The sequence below is a fragment of the Alligator mississippiensis genome, chromosome 3 (assembly GCF_030867095.1).
Source record: "Alligator mississippiensis isolate rAllMis1 chromosome 3, rAllMis1, whole genome shotgun sequence".
In the NCBI taxonomy this organism is placed as follows: Eukaryota; Metazoa; Chordata; order Crocodylia; family Alligatoridae; genus Alligator; species Alligator mississippiensis.
This window is the reverse complement of record NC_081826.1, coordinates 934,903-961,148: the sequence shown is the minus strand read 5'-3', so window position 1 is coordinate 961,148 and position 26,246 is coordinate 934,903. Positions and strand designations below refer to the sequence as shown.

At 63.6% G+C, this 26,246-nt stretch overlaps 1 protein-coding gene across 1 annotated transcript; it reads left to right on the top strand.

Annotated features, from left to right (window-relative positions):
* The first annotated feature begins 885 nt into the window (after positions 1-885).
* Positions 886-26,232, top strand: SHARPIN (SHANK associated RH domain interactor). The gene is made up of 14 exons (XM_059723612.1): positions 886-1,270; positions 7,300-7,474; positions 9,861-9,971; positions 10,338-10,479; positions 12,225-12,315; positions 12,662-12,947; positions 13,878-14,014; positions 14,528-14,701; positions 19,092-19,252; positions 19,374-19,485; positions 24,240-24,419; positions 24,865-24,963; positions 25,120-25,263; positions 25,463-26,232. The coding sequence occupies exons 1-14, from the start codon at positions 1,055-1,057 to the stop codon at positions 25,541-25,543; spliced, it is 2,109 nt and encodes a 702-aa protein (XP_059579595.1). The 5' UTR covers positions 886-1,054; the 3' UTR covers positions 25,544-26,232.
* Positions 26,233-26,246: the final 14 nt, after the last annotated feature.

The following is a 26,246-nucleotide window of genomic DNA, read 5'->3' as shown; positions in this document are numbered from 1 at the left end:
CCAGTGCCATGTGCCACTGCCAGTGGCCGCGCCAGTGCTCCTGCTGGGGCTGAAACCTGGGGAGAGGCTCTTCCCCTCTGCTCAGGGTCAGACGGACGGGATTTCCCCCCAGGTCACACTGGTGCAGACTGGGGGCGTTCCCTCCTGTGTAGCGGGGGCACAGATCTCTAGAGCATACATTAACCCTGCCCTGGCAGCAGCAGGACGCTGGTGGTCGCGGCCCTCCTGCTTCCCCAAGGGCGGGGGCGATGCCTGGGGCTGTGTCGGGGCAATTGCGTCGTGTGGCTCTGAGGTCGGGCACGGGGTTTGTCTGGGGAGGTCTCAGGCCGGGCTGGGACTGGATGTGACCCCGCAGCTCCCTGGCAGGCCCACGGCGCCGTGATGTCTATGATTTTGTGACCCTGTGCTCACTTCATCCGATGCTGTGAAAGCAGAGTATAAGACGGAGAAAGAAATTAGAGTATGGAGACAGAGGGGGACGAGAGGGAGAGCTGGGGGCGGGCGCCGCGCTAGGAGAGGAGAGCACCCGGGCAGCAAACCCAGAGGACCGAAGCGGGTCACCAAAGGTGCCGCAGGTTAGGGGATAAGAGCCTGGCATCTTTATATCGACTCCCAGCGCCTGGGCTGGCGGGGAGCTGCGGGTCACATCCCGGCCTGGGGCAGGACCAGCCCTGCCCAACCCGGTGGGCCTGACGCAGCCCCGGCATCGCCCTGGGGTGCAGCGGGGCTGTGGCCCCCAACGTCCTGCTGCGGCTGGGGGGTGGTGGGTGCTGCAGAGACCCCCGGCCCAGGCCATGCCCCCCCCCCAGTGCCACCAGTGTGAGCAGGGGGCAATCCCCTCCTGCCCAGTGCAGCGCTGGGGCCAGGGGAGCCCCGCCCCGCCCCCTGGCGGCGGGGAACGTGTCACACGCGGAACCTTCGGCGCCGGGCGGCGTTTCCGGGCGGGGCGGAAGTGCGGCGGCCCGGAACCCTGGTTGCCAGGCGGCGTTTCCGGGCGGGCCGCGGCGGGACGGACCGGAGGCGGAAGTGTCCGCCGCCGCAGGCTCGGGCGGGGATGGCTCTGCCGGGCCCCGCGGGGCCGCCGCCGCCCACCGTGCTGGTGGCCGTGCGCGCCCGCGTGTCGCGGCCGCCGCGCCTCGGCCCGGCCCCGGCCTCCGCCTCGGCCCCGGCGGACGCCCCGGCGCGGCTGCAGCTCAGCGTGGAGCCGGGGCCCGGCGGCCAGCAGCGGTTCCGCCTCGTCCTGCGCCACACGGACCCGCGCCCGAGCGGGGTAAGGGCCGGGGCAGGGATCGGGACTCCCCTCCCCCTGCAGGATCGGGCCCTTCCTGCCTCCAGCCTCTCAGGATCAGGCCCCTTATCCCCCATTTCAGGGTCAAGCCCCCCTGGGCCCCCTACCCCCAGGATCGGGCCTGCCTGGCTCCACCCCCATCTCAGGATTGGGCCCCCCCGTCAGGATCTTGGCTAGCCTCTGTGTCAGGATCAGGCCCGCCGTGCCCCCAGACTCTCGGGGTCGGGTCCTCGCCCCTCGCCTCCCCACCGGGATCGGGCCCTTCTGGCTCCGCCCCCATCCCAGGGTGTGGCCGGGAGGCGGGGCCGGCGGAGCGAGAGACCGCCCCGACCTGGCCCCGCGTGGCTCCCCCCGGGCCGGGCAGCGAGGCGCAGGTGAGGGCCCCGGGAGGCTTTGGGCCGGTTCCCGCGCCGTGCTGCCCCCGTGGCTCCGCGGGGGGCGAGCCCCGGGCAGCGCTGCGGGTCGCGGGGGTGTTGGCGGGATGCGCCGGGTGAAGCGAGAGTCCGCGGTGCCTGCCGCCGCCGCCGCCCGTTCTGGAGGGGTTTCCTGGGCGAGCGGGCCAAGGTCCCGGCGGGCGGGCGGGCGGGCACCTTCAGGCCGGTCGCTGGCTGCAGGCTCGGGGCTGAGCGCGGGTTGGCCGGGCGAGGTCAGAGGGGCTTGCCCTGCTCCCCGCTCTCGTCCCCCCCCCCGCTTCTGCGCGTCCTTCCCCGGCTCCTGGCTCGTCCCCAGGTTTGGCTCGTTCTGGCCGCTTCTCCGCCCTCCCCGGGGGGGGAGGGGAGCTGGGGCGTCGTGTCCCGGCAGGTCCCGTTGCGTGCGGCCGTTGCTGCGCGCTCACGGGGAAGGCGGCAGCGCGGGGGGTAGCTGGACCCTCGTGCCCACAAATAACCCGGGCTCGGCCCGCCCCATCCCCCCCGGCCATGGTGGGTCCAGCTGAAAAGCCTCCTGGTGAAGCCCTGGGACAGGCCCAGCGGCCCCCCACGCCCCGCTCCCCTGTGGGCAGCTGCTGCTCCGCTCCTGCTCCGGTGCCGACGTCCCATCCCGCCCTGGAATCGGGCGTCTGGGCACTGCCGCCGGGAGCAGGGCCATGTCTCCCAGCCCCCCCCGGGCTTGTGTCCTCTCCAGGTACGACTCCACCTTCTCCTTCTCCCGGCGCCTCTCTCTCACCCCGTTTGCTGCCTGACACCCATGCTCCCTCCACCTTTGCCTTTCCCCATCCCAGACGGCTGTTTGGGGGCCTCAGGGACCAGGCAGGAGGTGGGAAGGGTGCTGGTGGCATGGCCGGGCAAGGTGTCGGTGGGGATCTTACGGAGGGGGCAGACACGATCCTTCGTGCTGCCTGGTCCCCTGGTGCTCGCCTGCCCAGTGCTGCGGTTCCCAGGGTCGTGATGTCCTCTGGAAGCTGCGGTGCCTGCGATGCGCTTAGAAAGCGGGTTTTTAAACCTAGTGCCTCAAGAAGTGGCACAACACCCAGCTGATCAATAGCAGAAAGGATTTCATGACAATACCGCAACCAAGCTATGAAACCAAGTGACAGAAAAAGACTCCTTCCCAAAATAAAACGAGCTACTCCACAAAGTCTTAGCGCATGTTTAGCAGCTGCAGTGTTTTCTCACCGGTGCAGGCGGAGGAGGCTGGTCCAGTCTTGCAGCTTTCACCAAGCAGGAGCTGGTGCTGGTGAAGCCGGGTGCGATGTTGCCGCGATCTCTCTCTGCTTTTCCTGGAGTGCACGCTTTGCTGGCAGATTTCCTTAGGTCTTGTGCTGTTTAACTGTATAGCTTCAAAGCATTTTTCTTTGATAGCTGGCTGATTAAAGTCTGAACAAAACAGGGAGGAAAAGGGTGACCGTCATATTACAATTGCCTCCTGTTTTGGATTGATCTAGGTGTGAAGACTTGTGTTTCTCTGAGCCCTTGCAATTATAGTAACTTATAGTTTCATAGTTGGTCGGGTCGGAAGGGACCTGAGGAGATCATCTAGTCCAGCCCCCTGCCATGGCAGGCAAGAGTGCTGGGGTCAAGCGACCCCGGCCAGATGTTCGTCCAGCCTTTTTTTGAAGACCCCCAGGGTAGGAGCCAGCACCACCTCTCTTGGAAGTTGGTTCCAGATCCTAGCCGCCCTGACTGTGAAGCAGTGCCTCCTGATGTCTAGTCTGAATCTCCCCTCTGCCAGCTTGTGGCCATTGTTTCTTGTAACCCCCGGCAGTGCTCGGGGGAACAGGGACTCCCCCAATGCCTGCTGGTCCCCCTTGACTACTTTGTAGACGGCCACCGGATCCCCCCTCAACCTTCTCTTGTGGAGCTGAACAGGTTCAGGTCCCGTCGCCTCTCCTCGTAGGGCCTGTCCTGCTGCCCCTGACCATGCGGGTGGCCTCCTCTGGCCCCTCTCCATGCTGTCCACATCCCTCCTGAAGTGCAGCGCCCAGAACTGGACGCAGTACTCCAGCAGCGGCCTGACCAGGGCCGCATAGAGGGGGAGGATCACCTCCTCGGACCTGCTCGAGATGCATCTGTGGATGCACGGCAAGGTGCGGTTGGCCTTCCTGACCGCGTCCCCACACTGTCGGCCCATGTTCATTTTGGCATCAATAATGACTCCCAGATCCTTTTCTGCCTCTGCACTGACGAGAAGGGAGTTCCCAGCCTGTAGGTATGCTGCTGGTTCCTCCTCCCCAGGTGCAGCACCGTGCACTTGTCAGTGTTGAAACCCATCCTGTTCTCATCCACCCACCTCTGTAACCTGTCCAGGTCTGATTGCAGCCTGTTCCTTCCTACTAGCGTTAGTTAAAGGTGACGGGTCTCGAGTGGTCAAACAGGATGCTTAGAGTCATTAGCGGACCTGTCTTTGGGTATTTGTCTATCAATGGGGCAAATTTGCAGTAGGGGTGCAGGGCTTTTGTGTGAAGGGGCAGGGCCCAGCCTTGGCCTCTCTCTGTCCTGTACTGAGGGCTTTTAGGGAGGCCGCATGGACTTCTGTCTTGATTTGGGGCTGGCCAGCGTGCCTTGCAAAGCATCTCTTAACACAGTTGACACGGGGTCGGTGAGGTGTGGCGGACACCATGGAGCCCCCTGAGCTGGGGGGCTGTGCTGAAACGTTGCTTACAGGGGGTGCGGAGGAGCATCTGGGGAGTGGATGTTTCCCTGGACAAGCAGTGTGTGAGAAGCCAGCCCTTGTAGAGTCATGTGCATGGAAAAACCTTCTGGGCTGGTCATCGGTATAGCCCAGCCCCATTCCCCTTTCCAGATGGGGGGCTCTTGCCATGTGCACTGTGCTGGCTGAGCTGCCAGCTCTGATTGGTGCATGGAGCCCAGTCCCCCGCTGCCCCCCAGCTGCATTGTACCCTCTGGTCCCCTGGCAGCTCATTTAAAAGCAGGCTGGGGATCATCCTTGGCATCCTGGTCATACCATGGGTGCTCCCGGGCTTCGTGGGCAGTGGGTGATGCTGATCTGAGGACCCCAATTGCTGCATGGTGACCTTGCAGCAGTGTTTTTCAGCTGCGCTGCCCCTGGAGCATTCCCCACATGCACTGGAGCAGAGCTGGCGAGGCGGAGACGCGGTGGCTGTTAGCCAGACCCGGAGCTCCCACAGCCCGAGCCAGGCTGCAGTGCCAGCAGGAGCGTCCTGTGCGGCGCACGGGGAGATGGGGAGATAACAGAACCCACCAAACCAGCTCTGCAGCCCCAGCAGGGAGGGGAGGGCCCGGAGCCCACAGCTCCTAGCAGGGGGTGAACCGTGCGGTGTGTGGGCAGGTTTGGAGCCCGCTGCAGCCTTGGTGGACAGCTGTGCCTCCCCCCTTCCTGCGGGCTCCAGCAGGCCTAGGTCATGCTCAAGGTGAAGGGGCGTTTCAGTGCTATTGGCCCTGGCCCAAGTGCAGCAGAGGGGCTTGCCTGTGCCAACCCCAGACGGGCACGGACGCCTGCGGGCCTGGGGCACAGTACATGAGATCCCTCCTGGGGGGCTGCCTCCCTTCCTGGGGGTAAGGGGTCCTGGACTCCTCCTGTGCCGCCGGGTTCAGGACGGCTGGGTGAAAGGCCCCTGCTGTTCTTTGGGAAGCTCTCAAGAGCCTCGTTGTGGGAACGCAGGGTAAGGGCCGGAGCGGCTGCTCCCAACCTGCTGCTGCCAGTCACAGCCCCGGGACTAGCTCTTCCAAGGGAGGATGACGTGTGTGGGACAGAGGGCACAACAGCCCTTCTCTGGGCGCCTGCAGCACGGCCAGCTCGTGGCTGCTCCTCCCTTTCTCTGCATGCCCAGCTCAGCTCGTGCCCTCCTCTGCAGCAGCAGCGTGTCCTCGGCTCTGCTGGTTCAGGAGACTTGCCCTGAGCTGTGGGTGCTTCAGGCTGAGCCTGCCGGGCAAGAGGCGGGCAAGCTGGCTTCAGACCGCTGCCCTTGGCTGATGGACATGGGGCGACAGGCGGGGCGGGAGGGCTGCAGCACAGGTTGTTCACTCTGGGTCCAAGCGTGTCCTGACCACCGTGCCCCAGTGCCCTGCAGTGGGGAGCTGTGACCCAGGCTGGTCTGTGCAGGGCAGAGGTCACCTTCCTGTCCTCCAGGTCAGCGGCTGGAGGCAGAGGGCAGGGCAGGGTCCCAGAGAGGGGAGGGGAGGGCGCTGGGTTTGCTTGCAGACAATGGCACGAAACCTCTTTATGGCAAGAGATTCATGCTGCTCAGAGTGGATTTAGGGCAAGGAGCTTAACCTCCTTCCCCGAGGCCGGGTCAGCGGCTGGACACCGGGGCACAGGTCCGATCAGAGAGGATGTTCCTGTCCCAGTGTGTGGGGCCGGTGGCCGGCCAGATGTACCAAGGCAGGGAGGCATTGGCACGGCCAGGGTGCTGAGTGGCTGGTGCTGCAGGTGCCGTGTCCCTGTCCGGCCGGAGCCCTGGGTCTGGTGTCGCTGCCGCGGCGGGCGAGGTGAAGGGGCAGCGGGGAGCCCTGGGCCGTGCGTTGGCTCGGTCCCGTTTGCTCCGTTCTAGTAACCGCAGCAGGGAGTGGCGGGGCCGTGGAGGAAGCGGAGGAAAGGAAACTGCCAGCCAGAGAAAGCTCCTGTCCCTTCAGGCCCCTCCTTCTCCCCCGCCCTGTGACGCCACAGCTCGGCCGGGCTGCACCGGCTTCCTGCTTTCCTGTCCAGCGTGCCGCAGTGACCCGGGGTTGGGAAAGCAGGGCAGCCCTGCCCAGGCCACCTCCCGCTGAGGCAGCCGGCTCTCCCCAGTTGCCCTGCGCAGACCAGGAGCAGGGGGAAAGGTGTGGCTGTACCGGGGCATGCGTGGGCCAGAGGGGGGGGGGGGGGAGCCGTGAGACGTTGGGGTGAGTCAGCTCCATGGGGCAGTGGGTGTGCGAGGAGCGTCATGGCCCGTGGAGATGAGGTCCCTTCCTGGGAGTTCCCTGGGGAAGTTGGAGGGCAGAGAGAGTGTCCCGCCGTGGCAGGCGGGGAGCGAGGACCCATGACTGGGTGTTAGGGACTGGGAGCCAGCCCCAGGGAGACTGCGCTGCCTCAGGCACCCCTGGGTCCGGTGTGGCAGCCTCCTGTGCTTGGAGCCATGGCAGGGAGTGTGGAAGGGGCCATGGGCAGTGCTGCTGTCCCACAGTGCTGGAGCTGGCTGTGAGGTGCTGCCCGTGTGCCTGGGGAGGAGGCTTCTGCCATGTCGGGCCAGGCAGGGGGTGGCAATCGCCTGGGCCCTTGCACTTTGGCAGCAGGCAGGCTGTGATCCCACAGACTCGCGTGGGTCTGACCACGACACGGTCGTAAGAGCAGGGCCCGTGGCTCGAGCCCCCTCCCTTGGGGATGGAGCTGCAGACTTAGGTGCACACGTGCGGTTTCTTCTGTTGAGGGCCTGGGGCAGCGTCGGCACTTGGCGTGGACAGAGGGTCCCCACGGGGGCAGGGGATGGGACGCGTGTGGTTCCCCAGAGCCCTGGCCCCATGTGAGGGGCATGGAGGGCAGGCGTGGGAGTGCCATGGCCTCGTTCTGCGGCAGGAGCAGTTTTGTGACCCTCCCTCTGCTGCCTGTGCCCCCAGAGCCTCGTGGAGTTTGACCTCAAGGACATCTCGTACACGGTGAAGAGCCCCACGTGCCATGAGCTGGCGGCCGCTGGCTGTGCGGAGGAGCCCATGGTGCTCACCTTCGAGGAAGAGCGGGAGGCCCAGAAGTGGTGGACGGTGGTGAGCAGCTCCCTACGGGAGGTGCAGAAAGGTGAGCAGGAGCCGATGCAGGGACGCAGCTAGGCTCTCCCAGCCCAGGACAGGGCCTGGAGCCCCAGGGTGGCAGCCGCGGGACCTGGCATGGAGCCAACTGCAGATGGGCTTAGGTGGCTGTGAGATGCCAGTAGCTTCAGCCTGCTGGGCCTGGCATGCGTTCCCAGGTGGGCAGAAGCTGGCATTGGCATTGGCATGATGCCCAGGAGAGCCAGGCCATTCCCCACAGCGGGGGTGAGGGCTCTGCACTGGCTGTGGGAGGGCGGGAGGGGGGCTGGGCTGGGCTGGCCCAGGCAGCTGGGCACCAGTGGGGCTGAATGGGGAAGCAGGTCAAAGCTGGTGCCTCCCTTAGGCCCTGCCTGCTTCTTACCTCCATGTCACACACCTCTTGGTCCCAGGCCAGGGCTGGCACTTGGGGCAGGTCTAAGCTTCCCTGCCCCAGTGATATCTCTCGTACTCTGGCTGAGGCTGCCCTGGGGAAAAGGTTGGGCTTTGAGCAGGAGAGCACTAGCACAAGGCAGTGCCCGAGGATGGCCAAGGCCCCTGCAGTCCTTGCATGTGCCAGCAGGCTGTGGTGACCCCAGGCCCCTGCCAGCAGGTGGTCAGTCCTGTCCATGCTGAGAGGCAGGAGCAGTGAGCCAGTGCCTCATGTAGACGTGCCCCTCTGTGGGGTCTCCCACCAGCCCATCCTCACCAGGGGGTAATGGAGGAGGCGCCCCCCTGCCCTTGGGGAGGGAACCGGCCAAGGCTGGGCGAGGCAGCAGAGAGGCACGGTCATGCCGCGGGGTTTCAGGGGCAGCTCGCATCCATCTGGGGACTGAGCTCAGACTGACAGCACTGGGGGATCGTGGTCTGGCGTTGGGGGGCAGGCCTCTCTCATGTCACTTTCTGCCCACCTCCCTGGGGGATCTGCAGAGGCAGGTAGGCTCCCAGAGGAGGGGGCTATGAGGGTGGGGGGAGCTCGAGATGGCACAGAGTTGGGGTAGCCTGAGCACCAGGCAGTGGGAGGTGACGTGGGCAAGGAGGCAGGAAGGGGCTGGGGAGAGGAGGGGGTGTTAAGTAATAAAATGGGATTCTGGACTAGTATTAAAGGATTGACATGACACCTCATTCGATAAATGACAGAAAGGCTCTATTTACTACAGGTATCCAAGGTTAAAGGAGCCCAGACCAAAGCAAAGTCCAGTATTTAGCTGTAAAGTCATAATTTCTCACCAGTACAGGCAAAGGAGGTGGTCTGTTTGTCTTGTCAGCTTCTCCAGGTGCAGATCCGCTCGCCTCCGAGACAGCTGGACGCAGCAGCGGCAGTTTGTGTCAGAGATTTCTCAGTCTTGAAGCACACCCTCTTAGCTGTTTCACTGCTCTTCTTACACCCTTTAGCTCAGCATCTTCAAAGCATTCTTGTAGTTGTGTAAATCAAGAGAGAGCCCCAAGCAGTAATTGGCAGGAAAGTCCTCTTAATCAGACTGCTCCTTATTGGTTACCAGAAAGTCCCAATGTGAATGAATTACTACTAAGTTTGGAACCTATCGAGAAACTGATTAACAGCCAGGAAAAGACAAGGTTTTGGAGGAGTCATTCTTGGAGGATCAAGGGAACCACTAAAGCAAAATGGAAGTAAGTTAGGAGGAAGCAGCAAAGCAAGAGTAAATCGGGAGGAGACATCTATCGCATATGGAGAATGACTCTTCCTGCATATAAACACGAGAAATGTTTACCATCAAGGATAGACATGTCACGCAGCTACATACCAGACAACTAGGACCCTGCTTAAAATCATCAAGAATATGTAGTAAGATAAACTAGAAGTGATGCCTCATTATTTCTTCCCAGACAGCCCAGCTGCGATCTCGCACCCTCTTGCACTATGCAGTTGTCATCAGTATTTTGTATTTGAACTTTTATGAGTAGGCCTCAGCCACAGGAAGGCACCAGGGCCTTGGCCAGGGTGAGGCCCTTCTGCAGCATGATGGGAACCCAGGGACAGCAGCCCCCATTCCTCCCACAGCTGAGATCACAGGGGCCCTGGGCAGCACAGGTGGGGGAGCCGACATTGCCCTGCCATCTCCAGCTGTCTGTGGCTGCTGACAGAGGCTTGTGGGGAGGGAAAGCCAGCTGCCAGGAGCCAAGGCCACTGTCGGCAGCTGTGCTGTGGTAACCCTTGCCCGTGTCTCACCCTTCCGGCGTGGAGTGGAAGTGAAACCACGCTAACATTCGGGGGTGAGCAGCTCTGCTCGTATTCACTGCAGCACAGTCTTGGGCACACAAAGCTCGGGGCTTGGTGATGCAGTTTCCCTGCTAAATGGGGGCCGAGCGCTGAACTGGCTGTGTCGTTGGCGGGGGCTTTCGTGCCCCTGCCCTGACAGCCTCTCTCTCTTCTCCAGCTGCTGAGACCACCGGCATCCTGGCAGCACAGCCTCCTCCGCTGTCCTCGGTCATTGGCAGCCCTGCAGCCGCTCCGGAGGAGGAGGCGTCCCTGGAGCTTTCTAAGACAGGTACCATGACGGGGAGGGGGGTCCACATAGAGCAGGCTCATGGCCTGGCTGCAGAAGTGAGGGCCAGCCCAGGCCGCCATCTGCAGCTGGGCTGAGCAGGTTGATGGGATGCTCTTTCTCCTGGGCCCTGGGCATCCTGCTTTGCTGCGCACCCCAGCTGGCAGCCAGTGCCCAAGCCCTGCTTGCAGGGAGAAGAGCACAGGGCTCCCTGCCCCTCTAGGCCCAGCCCCAAAATGAGCGTTGCATGGCCCCGAGGGGGGGTGTGACCCCACAGTGTGCCTGGGCCACTCTATGCCATCACAGCTGCTTGCCCTGGGGCCCCGGGCTGATGCTCACAAGCTCCCGGCTTTGTCCTTCCCTCCCCAGAGGACCTGGCGCTCCGCCTCTCCCTTGCAATCGAGGTGGGGAATGAGCAGGCAGCCTCGCAGTGTGCCATGGCGCTGGCTCGGCAGCAAGCCTCTCTGCGGATCCAGCCCAAGGAGTCCAGCCACCCCACCAACGAGATCAGGTGAGCTCCAGCCCTGGAGAGGGCAGGCTGGGACCCTTCCCCTGCAGGTCTCTCCACAGACTGTGTGGTGTCACCACAGACCCTTGGATGGCAGAAGCAGTGGGTTGAGAGAGAGACTGCTCAAGAGAGAGGAGTTTTCCCCTCCAGAGCAGACAGCACACTTTTATACTAAGAAATCATAGAGTCACAGACAGTGGGGCTGAGGGGAGCTGAGGAGGTCACATCTAGTGCAACCCCCTGCTCCAAGCAGGACCAGCCCCAGCTACATCATCCCAGTCAAGGCTTTGTCTACCTGGACCTTAAAACCCCCAAGGATGGAGACTCCACCATTGCTCTGGGTGGTCTGTCCCAGTGCTTCACCACCCTCCTAGTGAGAGAGTTTTTCCTATTATCCAACCTCACCTTTGCTTGCTGCAACTTGAGCCCGTTGCTCCTTGTTCTGTTGAAATGCACTGGCAGCCTTGCAAATGAGTCTTGGTCCCTTCCCAGTCGCTGGGATGTTCAGGGCCATGTTCCAGTAGTTCAGTATCCAGTGGGCCAGCAACACTTTGCTCTCAAACTGTTTCATACCTTTTGTTCCTTGCATAGCCGTTATTTTTCTCCTGCTTGGACTGCTACTGCCTGCTCACAGTCCACGTACGTCATCAGTTTCTTAGTACTGGGCATTTTCCCAAAACCTGATGTGCTTAACCACAGACACTTGTGCTGCAGACCTCTCTTATCACACACCCTTCTGATCACACATCCTTCCTCTCTCCATTCTCCTCTGCACTCTCATTGACAATGCTGATGCCATGACAAAATCTGTAGCTGCTTGCTCAGCTTTAGCCAGGGCGTGACCTCACACCACTTCCCAGGACTAGACACTGCCATTTTATGGTTGCAGAGGTGCCAGGCTGTGCTGATCTGTGCCGCTGGTGTGCACAGCTGTGGGTTCGATGTAGCTCAGCTCTGCCATTGGCCCCTGCCCCAGAATGGGGCTACAGGCTCTCATCTTGGTGCTGGCGTCCAAGCGATGCTGGGTGTAGACAGAGGCAGCTGTTGCACTGAGCACCTCACCTGCAGCCTCCACGTGTGCAGAAGTGCTTTGTGACGCTGCTGGGCTGGGCTCCTCCTGGGGGGAGGAAATCCAAGCCATGCAGCATCCCGTGCTTCTAAGGGCCTGTGAGTCCAGGTGGTGAGACCCTTGCAGGCAGGAGCTGTCTGGACAGCACATGGCATGGGGGGTGCATGGTTTTAGGGGATCTCTGGACAGCACCAGAGTGCGAGTGGTGAGCGAGCTCCATGCTGGGTGCTCCAGGAGCAGGGGGGCCTGGCAGGCAGCCTGCTCTGGCGCTTTGTTAACCCGCCACGCGCTGCTGGGTCCTGTCTGGGAAGGCTCTGTTAAGCAGGGTAGCAAGGCCATGGCTCTTTGTCACCACGAACAGTGTCCTTGCTGCATGTGGCTCATTACCCAGCATGTGGCTGGTCGCACTTCCTGCTGGCACAGCCTGGGCAGTGGCCTGGTCCTGCATGAAACTGTGGCTCCCAGCAGAGGCTGAGCTGTTAGTGGAGCACAGGGCTTTGCTTCAGATGCCAGGAGAGCTTCCCCCAGCCCCATCCCTCCCCACCCCCACGGAGCGCACCTGTGCTGCAGTGCAGGGGCAAGCACTCTGGTTCAGGGTGGGGCCCGGCTGCATGTGCCGGCCCGGTGCCTGTGGGAGCATGAACGTGGCTCCTTGCCACAAATGGCTTCTCCCTTCCAGCATGAAGGTCTGCGTGGAGGATGCCACTTGCTCGGCCAACATCACCCTCCGGGTCCACACGCACATGACTGTCGCCACGCTCAAGCAGCAGGTGGGCTGCCCATTGGGGACCACCCTCCCCCCGCCCCCACAGGCACTGGGCTCAGACCTGCCTCTTGGGAAAGCCTGAAGAGCCCCTGGGGGGGTGCCCTGGACCCCTCCTCCCCCCCTGCCCTGCCCATTCTCCAGCTGCTTTGGCCAGTAGCTGGTTCCCCCACCTCCCCAAGCAAGAGTTGGGTGTCCAGGCTGCCTGTCCCCGGCTGCAATGCTGTCTCTGTTCCCGTGCCCAGAAGGAAGCTTGTTGGGTCCCAGGTCCCAGCTGAGCGGTGGGTGTGTGGGGCGTGCGAGGCCACAGCTGCAGGCTCTCCTGAGTGTATGCCGGCGTCTCCCATGTGCAGGTTTTCCAGGACTACAAGTTCCACCCCAGCGTGCAGCGCTGGATCATTGGGCAGTGCCTGTGTGTGGACGAGCGCACGGTCAGCTCCTATGGCATCCGGAAGGACGGCGACACAGCGTTCCTCTACCTGCTGTCGGTCAAGCAGGCCGGCCTGTCAGAGCAGCGCTTCCAGGAGGACCTGACCCAGGCCCAGGCTGCGCTGCGTCCTGCGGCCTCCCTCACTGACAGTGCCGGCGTGGACGACAAGCGCAGATGCAGCACCCTGCCTGCCGCAGCGCCCCGGAAAGGTGTGACATGCCCCTGCAGTGCTGCTGCTCCCATGCTGCGGGGAGAGGCTGCGTGTTCCCAGTCTCCCTGCCCCGAGTTCAGCGGGCTGGGGTATGACTGGCAGCATTGGTTGGGACATGGGAGCATGCTTGATACGGGCAGTCAGTGAGGGGGCCCTGAAAACAGGCCTAGGGCGTTTCCTCCCTCTGGTAGGAACAGAGCAGCTGCTCTGCTGTAGGCGCAGGCAGGAGAGCTGGTGGGGAGCTGCCCAGGGCCATAGAGGTGGGAAAGGCCGGGGTCCCCATTGCACAGGCCCAGAGAGGCTGCAGGAGGTAGCCGGGGTCACAGAGGGAGCCTGTGACAGCAGGGGTTTGAGCCTGGGTTACCCGAGTCCCTGGCTGGCGCCAGACCCCTCAGCACCCTCTGTGCGAACCGGCTGGGGGTGCAGGACCTCTTGTGTGCCCAGTGTTGTCCCCTCTCAGGCCAGGCACAAAGGGTTGGGGTTATGGGGCACTCGTAGCCTTGAGAGGGAGGAGGAGGCCTTTTCTGGGCGTAGCCTCATTGAGACCTGGGACATCAGGCCCTGGCACTTGCTGAGCTGGGGCCGTAGGTGTTGGGACTGCAGGGCCTGGCCCTTGGGGGACTGCACCTCCCTTCCCTCTAGCTGCTCTCAGGGCATAGGGGCTGCCCCGGCCCCCTTTCCCACCGCCCGTTCTTCAGGGCAGGGGGCTAGTTCTGTTATCATGGAACAAGCTGGCTGTGGAGTCCTCTGCTCCCGGAACCAGGGACTGCCTGGTGCATCTGGGGAAGCTGCCTGTCCTGCGTGGGCATTGGCACAGGACACGGATGGGCAGCTGCTGATCGTGGCCTGGGGGCAGTTTCTGTTGGGGTGACACGGGTAGTCTCAGCTCCACGGAGGGTGTGTGATGCGAGTGTTTCTGTCCCTTCAGTCTGGGTCAGCGACAGCGGCAGGAAGATGAACATCGACGAGATCAGCAACCATCTCAACCTGCTGCAGGTCAACAACCTCCTGTACAACCACCCGCTGGGTGCCTTGGCCACCGCAGCCCCCCCTTCGCCCGTGCAGGTAGGTGTCTGCTTGCCCTGCTCCCCTTCCTGGTGCTAGTACACCCCGGCTGCCCCAACTAGTGCCTGCTCTGCCTTCCCCTGCTGTCCCAGAGCGCCGGGGCCCTCGCCTGCTTAGCACGCAGGCATCAGGTGGGGACACTTCTTGTGAGACTAGCGGGAGAGCAGGATGGCTTGCCTTTCTGCAGCCCATGCCTCTGGCCCTGGCCGCATCGATGAGGGAAGTGCCTGGCGCAGTGTGCAGGCCCCTCTGGAGTCTTGGGCAGGGGTGGATTGGGGCAGAGGAGACCCCTTTTGAGCCCACTTTTGAAGGTGACCCTGCTTGCCAGGATGGCTGTCCCCTGCTGCTGTGGCCATGGTGACTGGGCTCTGCGCTGTGGGTGGCCGCCGGTGTGGAGTCTGGTCACGGGGTTTGGGGAGCCCTGGGTGAGCTCAGGCAGGGTCGGGGAGCCATCAGCAGCCCCTTTCCCTATGGCATGCGGTGTGGGCGACGGACTCATCTCACTCCCTGCAGACGGGCTGGTCCTGCCCCAAGTGCACCTTCATCAACAAGCCCACGCGCCCCGGGTGTGAGATGTGCAGTGCGGACCGGCCACCTGGCTACGTGGTGCCTGGTGGCTACACGCCCGACGAGATGGAGCTGTGGCGGATGCAGCAGGAGAAGGACGGGATCCGGCAGTACCAGCAGGTAACGGAGCACGGGGATGGCTCTGGGTGGGGACCAGTCTGGCAGGAGTCTCCTCTGGCGCCTGTCCCTGGCGCTGCCCAGTCGTGGACTCGGTAGCGGCTGTGCCAGTCCTGCAGCTGGCCAGAAGCCCCCCATGCTGCTCCTTCCTTGTTAGCCCTGTGGCCACCGGGAGACCGCAGTCCTGGTGCACGGTGATCCATGTCTCAGGCTCACAAGGGTGCTGCATTGTGTCGACCTGGCTCCATGCTGCTACCAAGGAGGAGGGCAGCGCAGGCTGTGACTGGTGAATGTCACCGGCGGGTCCAGCAGCCTTGCCCTTGCCAGCGTCTGTGGTCTCTGTGCTGGGGAGCTGGGCTTCGGGGTGTAGGCCATGGTGTGACGCAGGTGCCTGAGCAGGCAGCTGGTGGTGGCTCTCAGTCCTGTGGCTCATCTCGGCCCTGTGGGGCCCAGTGCCACGATGAGCGGAGAGATGTAGAAGAGCTGCGGTTGGCCTGGCTGTGCTGGCTGTGCCAGCACTTGCTGGGGCCGCAGTCCTGCAAGGCAGCGGTGCCCATGTGGGCCGTGGTGTAGACAGGGCTCCGCTGCACTGTGCTGTGGTTTCACCCACGCTCTCCCCAGCCACGGCCCAGGGGGCTGCGGCGTGTCCGGCTCAGCCACTGACCACACTCTTCCCTTCTTTCTTTTTTCTCCTGTGCCGGCCTCTCACTAGGAAAAAGGAAGGAGAGACGATGGTCCGGCCGTGCCCCGCACCCTCAGCACGGGCTCCCTGGATGACTTCATCCACCTCTCCTCGGAGTACTGCTAGCCGTGCCCGTGCCTGGCTGACCCCGACCGCCCACCGCAGCCCACTCGGCCCCGTCCCAGCCCCCGCCCCGCGCTGCCACTGGCTTCTCTCGGCCCCGCTCTGGGGCCACCATATTCGTTCAGACTCTTGAATCGATACGGCCCTGGCGGTCCTGCCTTGGCAGTGGGGCCAGCGAGGGCCGGGCTGCTGGACTGTGCCCCCGGCGGCAAGTGCTGTAGGGCTGCTCCTGGCTGCCCAGCAGCTCCCCAGCAGCCCCGGGCCCGCCGGTGCCCAGGGAGAGAGAGCCCTCTGAGTGGATGCAAAGACCTTCCCCCCCCGACCCCGGGGGCCTGGGTCCCTTGAACTGAGGTGCTGGGAGCCGTGAAGCCTTGAACTGGTCCCTGCAGGGTCTCTGTGGTGACTGTCCTGAGCAGATCTGGTGTGACGCCATGTCACAGCGGTCCCAGCTCGGGCACCTGCTGCTGGGAGCGCCTCCACTTCTCCAGCCACCCTGGCAGCTCCATCTGTCCCCAGCTGGGCAGGTTGCTCCGCACTGCTCTGCCACAGGCCCCCGAGCTCAGGGCTGAAACCCAGCTGTGTCACACGGGTCCTGCAGCCGGGACTGGTCTCTCCTGCACCACGACCCATTCCTCTGTCATGGGGGTTGCGTGAGAGCCTCTCGGGTCTGAGATCCCGCTGCAGGGCAGCAGCGGTTGTTGGGGTGGGCACTGCCCGGCCGTGGTAAACTACTTATGTACTTACGCTGTGAGCCCCACGGGCGGTGGGCTGGGGGCTCCTACGTCCTGGGCACAGTGGGGTGTCTCTGCACTGGAATTGCCAATGCTGCTGCTGCTGGGCCAGCTGGGAGATGTGGGGAAGGGACGGGCAGGAGGCTGCTCCATGCCCAGGACCTGGCACTGAGCACTGGGAGCTGCGCCCTGTCCAGCCTGTGGCTGTTCTGGCCTTCTCCTGCTGAGGCTGAACAGGTTCAGGCCCCGTCGCCTCTCCTCGTAGGGCCTGCCTTGCTGTCCCGTGACCATGCGAGTGGCCTCCTCTGGACCCTCTCCATGCTGGCCACAGGTTGCTGCGGAGCGGAGCGGAGCCGGGCAGCTGTAACTCGGGTGGGTGACGGAGCCACCCTGGGGTGCCCTGCCCCTGGCAGGCAACTCAGGGTGACATGGGTGCTGCAGGCTGGGCCCCTATGTGTGGTCCTCATTTGGGTCCCCTGCCCCCAAGGCCATGGCACAGGCCTGGGCCTCGGGGAGAGGCAGGGCAGAGCCTCCTCCCGGGAGCACGTGGCTTGGGTGGACTGGCCGGAGCCCCCCGGATGGAGACCGTTCCCCTGATGGTCACCAATGGGTCCAGTGGCTCCCTGGGCCTTGGAGAGCACTGGTCCCTGGCTAGCCCTGGCGGTGGAGGTTCACCAGCCTCCGGCCGTTGCACCCTCAGCACAGAGGCCGGGGCCGTGCCTGGGCCCTCTGCTGTGGAAGCGGTTGGTGTGGCCACCTCCTGCCCGACACTGTACCCCCGTGGCCGAGCTGTTGCCGGCAGCGTCCAGACAAGTTCCTCGGTCCATTAAAGTGTCCCGTTGGAGAGCAGCTGTGCTGTGTCCTTGGGCGGGAGCCAGGTGCTCGCAGGCCTGCCCACGCCACGGCTCCCAGCTCAGCCCTGCACTGCGACGCCGGCCGTGGGCTGGCATCGGGACATCAGCTTAGCTCTGATCTGCATCGGCTGGGGGCAGCTCAACCAGAGCGGGCGTCTAGCAATGCCGGAGCTGCCTGCTTGGGGCCAGAGCCGCCGTGACTGGTGCTTGGGGCTCAGTGTGAGAACGTGCGGGGCTGGGTGTGGGGCATTGAACCCCAAGGCCGGCGGGGACCGTGAGGGGCGTCTGGCCCGGCCCCCTGCGTGGAGGCAGAACACTGCTGCTGATCCAGCCTCCTCTGGAGCCCCCCGCACAGGAGATCTCCCTTCTGCGCGGAGCTGCACGGGCCGCTCCGGAGGCCTCCCGGCGCCGAGCAGAGCACCGGTGTCCCTCCCGCTGCTCACCCCGCTTTGGCTGACGCCGGATCCCCCCACCCGACTCCTCCCCCCAGCATGTCCCTGGTCCCTCCCCAGCCGAGTGCGAGTCCCACAGCCATGGCAAAGGCCATATCGTGGCATGTGGCCCAGACAGGGAAGAGCTGACATCCTCCCAGGCCTCGTGGCTGTGTGCATGCACTCCAGCTCTCCTGGGCCATGCGCGGCTGTGTGCATGTGCTACATGGCTGTGCTCCAGCTCTCCCGGGCCACGTGTGGCTGTGTGCAAGTGCCACATGGCTGCGTGTGTGCGCTCCAGCTCCCTAGGCCACGCGTGACACTGCATGTTCCAGTTCCCCACAAGCACGTGGGCATGGAGCTGGACTGGCTCTGCCGGGGGCTGTGGTGGGAAGGGGTGCGTGCTACAAAAGCCCAAGAGAGGGAGACCCTGGCTCTTCTGCCCTTGCCTTGGGCAGCCCCCGTCTTGGCATCTGCCCTTTGGGCGCCCGCGATCCCGGTGCTGGAGGCTGCAGGCAGGGGCTGGGGGCCTACGGGGACGTGCCGACCCTGGCTGGTCCTGCTCTTGGAGCCCCCGGCATTGCCTGCCTCCAGCCTGGGGGCTGTGGCTAGGCCAGGCTTCAGCTCCGGGGGAAGTGGGGGCACAGCTCCCGGCCCGCGCCGTGCCGTGCCGTGCTGTGCCACGCGGCAGAGGCGGTTTGGAGTGGGCTGTCGGGCAGCTTGTCTAGCCCAGGCCGGCTCCCGGGGGGGGCTCGTGCCCCAGGAGCATGGTCCAGCCTGGGTTGAGGGGCCGGCGCACAGGCTGGAGCCTGGCGGTAGCACCACCTCTCCATGTCGCTGCGGGACACCAGGTGGATGCACCCCCAGGACTGCCTCCCACCTCTCCAGCCTCCTCCTGGGCTGATCTCCAGCCCAGTCCCGGGGCACCCACCGCCTCCCTGTGAGCTGTGGGGCAGCCAGAGGCCTGGGAGACGTCCTTGCAGAGCCGCCAGCTCGGGGCTGTGGGTAGCAGGTACGGTCTGTGCCAGCGCAACTGGGAGCCACGGCCATGGCCACGGCCGCGCTCCCCTCAGCCGAGGAGGGATGCCCCCTGGCCACGGCCTCGCCACCTGCCTGCTCTCGCCGCACTTGCCCTCGGGCGGTGCAAGGTCAGGGCTGAGCCCAGCGTCCGGCTCAACTCCAAGCTGCCGGAGAAGGAGCGGGGCGCATCTCCCAGCCCCTCCTGCTCCGCCTGGGGCTGAGGGACCACCCCCCACGCGGCCCCCTTGCGTGAGACGGACCCCATCCGCCATGGGGGTGTCTTGGCGTCTCCCCCAGCCCGTGCTGCACACGCTGGCCTGTGCTGGGGCTGCTGGCAGCTGTCGGGGTCGGTGGGTGCCAGGAAGGGGCTTTTGGGGGCAGCAACAGTCCTGGTGTCAGTGCTGGCAGGGGCAGCTCGCGTGCTGCCCCCCGGGACTCGGGTGGGCTTCCCGATGCCTTCCCAAGCTGGGGGCGTGGGGAGGCCTGGCGGGGGGCAGCCCGGGTCCCATCTAGGCACACCTGACCCCCTTCCCCACCTGCTGCGGGTCGCAGGCCCTGGAGGATCAGCGGCTGCAGAACTTCCAGCGCCTGAAGCAGCTGGACGAGGCGGCGCTGGTGCCCAACCAGGAGACGCTGGAGTGCCTCATCTGCTACCAGACCGTGGCGCCGGGGGCAGGTGTGCTGCTGCGCGAGTGTCTGCACAACTTCTGCAGGTACCGGGGTGATGGGGGCGCCTGCCTGCTCTGGGGCGGGGGGCACCTGTGCCAGGGTCCCGGGCAGCTGGAGGTGAGGCCTGGGGCTCCCCTGCGTGACCATGTCCCCGTGCGCCCGCAGGGACTGCCTGCGGCAGGTGATCAGCTACAGCGAGGAGCCGCAGGTCGCCTGCCCCTTCCGCGACGACACCTACGCCTGCAGCAGCCACCTCCAGGAGCGCGAGATCCGGGCGGTGAGTCCCCTGCGCCGGGGGGGTCCCGCGGGACCAGCCTCTCCGCCCCACCGGGCCCCAAGCGAGCAGGGTCTGGAGCAGCTGCCAGGCCCGGCGAGACGGGAGCGGCCGAGACTCCTCGGTCTGGAGAGGGGAGGGTTGAAGGGGGAGAGGAGCGAGGTCTGGAGCATCACGGAGTCCCAGTGGCGCGGGGCGGGCAGGGAGCTGTGGGGTCACATCCAGTCCAAGCCCTGCCTGAGCCAGGATCAGCCCCGTTCAACCCCCCAGACAAACCCTGTGTCTGACCTTGGAGCCGCGCAACACAGTCACCCCTGACACAGCCCCGGGCATCGCCCCTGCCCGTCCCCGGGATGCAGGGGGGCTGCGGCCGCCGACGTCCTGCTTCTGTGGTGTCACGAAGGGTGCACCCCATGGCTGGGGGCACCCGATGAAATGAACAGGTGACAGGTTGAATGCTAACAAGGTGCCCCTGGCTGGACGGCAGCTCCGTGGAGAAGGATTCATGGATTCACAGACGTTAGGGTTGGAAGGGACCTCAGCAGGTTATCGAGTCGGACCCCCTGCCTGGGCAGGGAAGAGCGCTGGGGGCAGGTGACCCAGCCAGGGGCTTGTCCAGGCTCCTGTTGAAGACCCCCCGGGTAGGGGAGAGCACCACCTGCCTCGGTGCCCGTTCCAGATCCTGGGAGTCTCGGCAGACAGACTCAGGAGGCGGCTGCGGGGCGATGCAGCAGCACAAAAGGCCAGTGCGGTTTTGGGCTGCATCAAGAGGTGCAAGACGCAGGAGGTGGACTGTGCTTCTCTGCTTGGCCCTGCTCAGGCCTCACCGGGATCCTGTGCGCAGGTCTGGGCTCTGGGTTTTAAAAAGGCCGTGAAGAAATGAGAGAGGGTCCAGAGGCAGCAACAAAGATGCTCGGGGGCTTGGAAAGCAGGTTGTATGAGGAGAGGTGGAAGGAGCTGGGCACGTTCAGCTGGTGGAAAAGGTGCTTAAGAGGGAACAGGACACTGGTCTGCAAATACCTGACAGGCTGCTGGAGAGAAGAGGGAAGGAGCTTGTCTCTTGCTGCAGACGAGGACGGGACCCACGGCTTGAAGTTGCAGCAAAGCTGGTTTAGATTGGCGATCAGGAAAGACCGCGCTGTGAGACGAGGGAGGCCGTGGGAGAGAAGCCAGGGATGCTGTGGGTTCTCCATCCCTGGAGGCGTCCCTTCCAACCCCAACGTCTATGAGTTACTAGATACAGCAACGCCTGCCTTGTACCGTGGGGATTTCCCAAGCTTCTGGGCTGTGCTGGGTGCCCCCTTCCTGCTCCACGTGTCGGGGGCTGAAGTGTCCCCAGAGGTGCTGGGTGCTGCAGCCAGGCTGGGGCTGGGCTGCACCAATGCTCCTGCTGGCACCGACCCTGCAGGGTCCTGGTGGAGGGTCTTGCCCCGCACTCAGGCTCAGCCCCGCGCTGCACTGGGCAGGAAGGGATTTTTCCTCCATGGTCAGACTGGTCCAAACTGGGGAGTTTTGCCTTCCTCTGCAGCGGGGGAAAGCCTTGGTCAGGACTGCCTGAGCACGCACTGACATTTCGTAGAAGCAGGACGTTGGCTGCCTCAGCCCCCTGCTCTCCCTGGGCAGGCTCGGGTGCGAGGTCGGTGCTGTGTCAGGTTTGACGGTATTTGATGTGGAGTTTGGATTATAGATTCATAGATGTTAGGGTCGGAAGGGACCTCAACAGATCATCGAGTCCGACCCCCTCCATAGGCAGGAAAGAGTGCTGGGTCTAGATGACCCCAGCTAGATGCTCATCCAACCTCCTCTTGAAGACCCCCAGGGTAGGGGAGAGCACCACCTCCCTTGGGAGCCCGTTCCAGACCTTGGCCACTCGAACTGTGAAGAAGTTCTTCCTAATGTCCAGTCGAAATCTGCTCTCTGCTAGCTTGTGGCCATTGTTTCTTGTAACCCCCGGGGGCGCCTTGGTGAGTAAATACTCACCAATTCCCTTCTGTGCCCCCGTGATGAACTTATAGGCAGCCACAAGGTCGCCTCTCAACCTTCTCTTGCGGAGGCTGAAAAGGTCCAGGTTCTCCAGTCTCTCCTCGTAGGGCTTGGTCTGCAGGCCCTTGACCATACGAGTGGCCCTTCTCTGGACCCTCTCCAGGTTATCCGCATCCTTCTTGAAGTGCGGTGCCCAGAATTGCACGCAGTACTCCACCTGCGGTCTGACCAGCGCCCGATAGAGGGGAAGTATCACCTCCTTGGACCTATTCGTCATGCATCTGCTGATGCACGATAAAGTGCCATTGGCTTTTCTGATGGCTTCGTCACACTGCCGGCTCATGTTCATCTTGGAGTCCACTAGGACTCCAAGATCCTCTTCCACCTCTGTGCCACCCAGCAGGTCATTCCCTAGGCTGTAGGTGTGCTGGACATTTTTCCTCCCTAGGTGCAGCACTTTGCATTTCTCCTTGTTGAACTGCATCCTGTTGTTTTCTGCCCACTTGTCCAACCTGTCCAGGTCTGCTTGCAGCTGTTCCCTGCCCTCCAGCGTGTCCACTTCTCTCCATAGCTTTGTGTCATCTGCAAACTTGGACAGAGTACACTTCACTGCCTCGTCCAAGTCGTCGATGAAGACATTGAAGAGTATCGGTCCCAGGACCGAGCCCTGTGGGACCCCACTGCCCACACCCTTCCAGGTCGAGACCGACCCATCCACCAGGACTCTCTGGGTGCGACCCTCCAGCCAATTCGCCACCCACCGGACTGTGCAGTCATCCAAGTCACAACCTCTTAACTTGTTCACCAGTATGGGGTGGGATACCGTATCGAAGGCCTTCCTGAAGTCTAAGTATACGACATCCACCCCTCCTCCTGTGTCCAGGCGTTTCGTAACCTGGTCATAGAAAGAGACTAGATTAGTCAGGCATGATCTGCCTGCTACGAACCCGTGCTGGTTTCCCCTCAGCATAATTTGTCCTGCCGGGCTCTCGCAAATGTGAGCCTTGATAATTTTTTCAAAGACTTTGCCCAGGATGGAGGCGAGACTGACTGGCCTATAGTTGCCCGGGTCCTCCTTCCTCCCCTTCTTGAAAATGGGGATCACATTGGCCCTTTTCCAGTCCTCCAGGACTTGGCCCGTGTACCACGAGCGTTCAGATATTCCCACCAGTGGCTCTGCAATGACATCGGCCAATGTCTTCAGCACCCTGGGATGGAGCCCATCCGGGCCTGCCGACTTAAAGGCATCCAGTTCCTCCAAGTGACTCTGCACCACCTCAGGATCTACGCATGGCAGTCTGGCGCCTTGCTGCTGCCTCTCTACAACCCCAGTGAGAGACTTGTCGTGCCCCTCACTTAGGAACACTGAGGCAAAGAACTCGTTGAGGAGTTCAGCCTTGTCCCCTCTATCTGTCACCAATTGCTGCTGCCCATTTAGCAGGGGTCCTATTCCTCCCTGGGCCTTCCTTTTACTCCCTATATATCTAAAAAACAGTTTCTTGTTGTCTTTTACTTGGGTTGCCATCCTCAGCTCCATGGTAGCTTTGGCCCGCCTAACTGCCTCCCTACAAGCATGAGCAGAGGAGGTATATTCATCTTTAGTGATCTCACCCTTTTTCCACTTTTTATGTGCTCCCCTTTTGGCCCTTAGGCTGCCCTGGATTTCTCTGGTCAGCCAGGGAAGCCTCCTGGCCCCTTTCCCTCTTTTTCCTCACATTGGGATCGTCTCCCTTTGTGCCCGAAGGATCATTTCCTTTAGGCACAGCCACCCTTCTTGGGCTCCCATCCCTTCAAAACTCCTACTCTGCAGTGCGTCCTTGACTAATCGCCTGAGTGCATTGAGATCAGCTTTTCTAAAGTCTAGCACTTTCACCCTACTAGTTACCTTACCCACTCGCTGTCTTATGTTGAATTCTATTATTAGGTGATCACTGTCTCCCAAATGGCTACCGATTTGGAGGTCCCCTATCATGTCATCTCCCGTTGCCAATACCAGATCCAGTATGGCATTCCCCCTAGTGGGACCATGCACCTCCTGTGTCAGGTGGAGGTCCTGTACACAGGTTAGAAACCTGCGTGAGCGATGGGACCTTGCTGTCTGCGTCTCCCAGCAGATGTCCTGGTAGTTTAGGTATGTCTGGGTAGTTATGGTTTGTCTGGGCTGCCTCAGGCCGGGCTTGGACCAGCCGTGACCCCACTGGTCCCTGCCAGCCCCGCGGCTCTGGGACTGGGGTGCGATGAAGAGACGGGACTTGGGACTTTCTGCAGCAAGGGGCAGTGACCGCATGGGATTCGATGCCACAGGAGGGGGCGGAGGCAGGGAGCAGAGCCAGGGGCAGCCAGGGCTGGGCAGATCCCTGGCTGTGGACCGGCACGGCCGGGATGTTTCCGCTGGCACCTCCAACTCGATGCTGGTGGATGTCCGGGCCAGTGCTGAACAGGGGGTGGATCACTAGAGATCCCGTTAGATGCTCCCCCTTGGCAGCACCCAGCCCTGCGCGCTCTGGGCCGGACCACGGGCAAGATGGACTATGGGTCCAGCCCTGCCGACGTTCGTTTCTTGTGTCCCAGCAGGAATTGGGCCTGAGCAAACGGGGGATGAATGTGGGGGAGACCCCAAACCCCCGGGCTCTTCCTAAGGGATCCCAGGGACTAGGCTGCCCCCAGGCACCCCCCGACCCTGTTATGCAGCCTGTCAGCTAGGCCCTGCCCGTAGCTGGCACAGCCACGCGTGGGGCTGCGTGGCCATGACGGGCTCCGTGTTGGCCCTGCAGCTGGTGTCGCCGGAGGAGTACCAGCGGTTCCTGGGCCGGGGCCTGGCCGTGGCTGAACAGCGCGTGCCCAACAGCTACCACTGCCGGACGGCCGACTGCCCCGGCTGGTGCGTCTACGAGGACGCCGTCAACGAGTTCCGCTGCCCGCTCTGCGCCAAGCTCAACTGCCTGCTCTGCAAGGTGGGCGTGGAGCTGGACACGGGGGGCCGGGGCAGGGCCGGGGGCACTGAGGGCAGCCCCATGTGCCAGGCCAGCGCTGGGGGTGCAGGGCTCTCAGCAGAGCTGCACGTGCGTGTGCATGCATAGGCATGAGGGTGGCTGTGTGCAGGCGCATGTTTGTGTGTGTGCGTAGGTGCGCATAGTTGAGGGCCGTAGGTGCGTGGCTGGATGCATGCATGTGCACGTGTGGGTGGGTGTGCATGTATGTGTGCAAGCACATTCTTGGGCTAAAGGTGGCGGATGGGAGCCCTGGGGAGGGAACCCTCACAAGAGCCCTCCCTGCCCTGCTCTGAGCCCCAGCTGGGGCCTGACCCAGCCCGATGGAGGCGCTGGGTGCAGCACGGGGGTGGTGGGTGCTGCTGTATGCCCCCCCAGGGTGCACCACTGACCACGGTGCTCCCCCTAGGCCATCCACGAGGGGCAGAACTGCCGCCAGTACCAGGACAACCTGCGGCTGCAGGCTCACGACGACGTGGCCGCGCGGCAGACCAACGACATGCTGCAGGTGAGGGCACCACAGGTGCCAGGGAGGCGGCCTCAGCCAGGCCCCCACCAACCTTCCTGGACCAGCCCCAGGCCCCTCCCCCTGGGCCTGCAGCCCCTCCCCCCCCAGTGTGTGGGCTCTTGGCTGCGGCTTACCTGTCCTCTCCTCTCCTCCCAGATGCTGGTGCAGTGTGGCGAGGCCATGCACTGCCCCGCCTGCCGCATCGTGGTGCAGAAGAAGGACGGCTGCGACTGGATCCGCTGCACCGTCTGCCATACTGAGATCTGCTGGGTCACCAAGGGGCCGCGCTGGGGGCCAGGGGTGAGTCACGGGGGGTCGCGTCCCTGCCCAGGCACTCGTAGCCCCGGGCCTGGCCCTGCTGGGAGGAGACGGGCATGGGGAGGAGCAGGCAGCTGGGAAGCAGGGCCCAGTCTGTCCCCGCAGCGGCCAGTGTCAGCTGAGCACCCTGGGGGCATGCGGCAGCATCCCCACCCTGTGACATGCTGCCCCTCTCCAACAGGGCCCTGGTGACACGAGTGGGGGATGCCGCTGCAACGTGAACGGGCAGAGGTGCCACCCCCACTGCCAGAACTGCCACTGAGCAGTGGCCTGCGGGGGAGAGGCCAAGGCGGGAGCAAGGAGCCTGCATCACCCCCCAGCAGGAGGCACGGAGGAGTCGGGGCCTGGGCGCCTGCCCTGGGCAGGGAGCAGCACGGGCCTCGCAGCAGCCCCACGGGGGTGTCTCGTCCCAGCACCGGACAGCAGCCTTGTTCCACCCTAGCACAGTGGCACTCGGGGAGGGCACTGGCACTGGTCGAGGACTGTAGGAGAGGGTGAAGCTGGGCCAGGCAGGCTGGGAGCCCCACGTACAATAGAGCTGGGCTGCCCTGGAGCCCGCAGCCACCGAGGGCCCAGCCGGCTTCCCTGCAGGAGGAGCCATCACCCAGCCTTGCCTTACAGGAGCTGCTGGCTCTGGCCAAAGCCCTAGTGCTGCACACGACAAGGGCAGCAGGACAAGGGGCAGTGACGAGGCTCCCAGGGCCCAGCCTGGTCTGTTCCTGCTGCCGAAGCCCCCCCCAGCTTGTGCCTGAGCAGCTGCTGCCATCGTGCCAGAGGGCCATGGCGGCGGTGCTGGCCCAGTGTACAGCCAGGCCACAGCCTGAGCCCAGCCGACAGCGGCTCTTGCGTGGCTGTCCCCCCTCGGTGGGAGGGTGCAAGCTGGCAGCTGGGCCCCCGCGTTGCAGTGAGCAGCATGCGTGTGGAAGGTGACAATAAAGCCAGTTGTGGGCACATGGCGTTGCTGT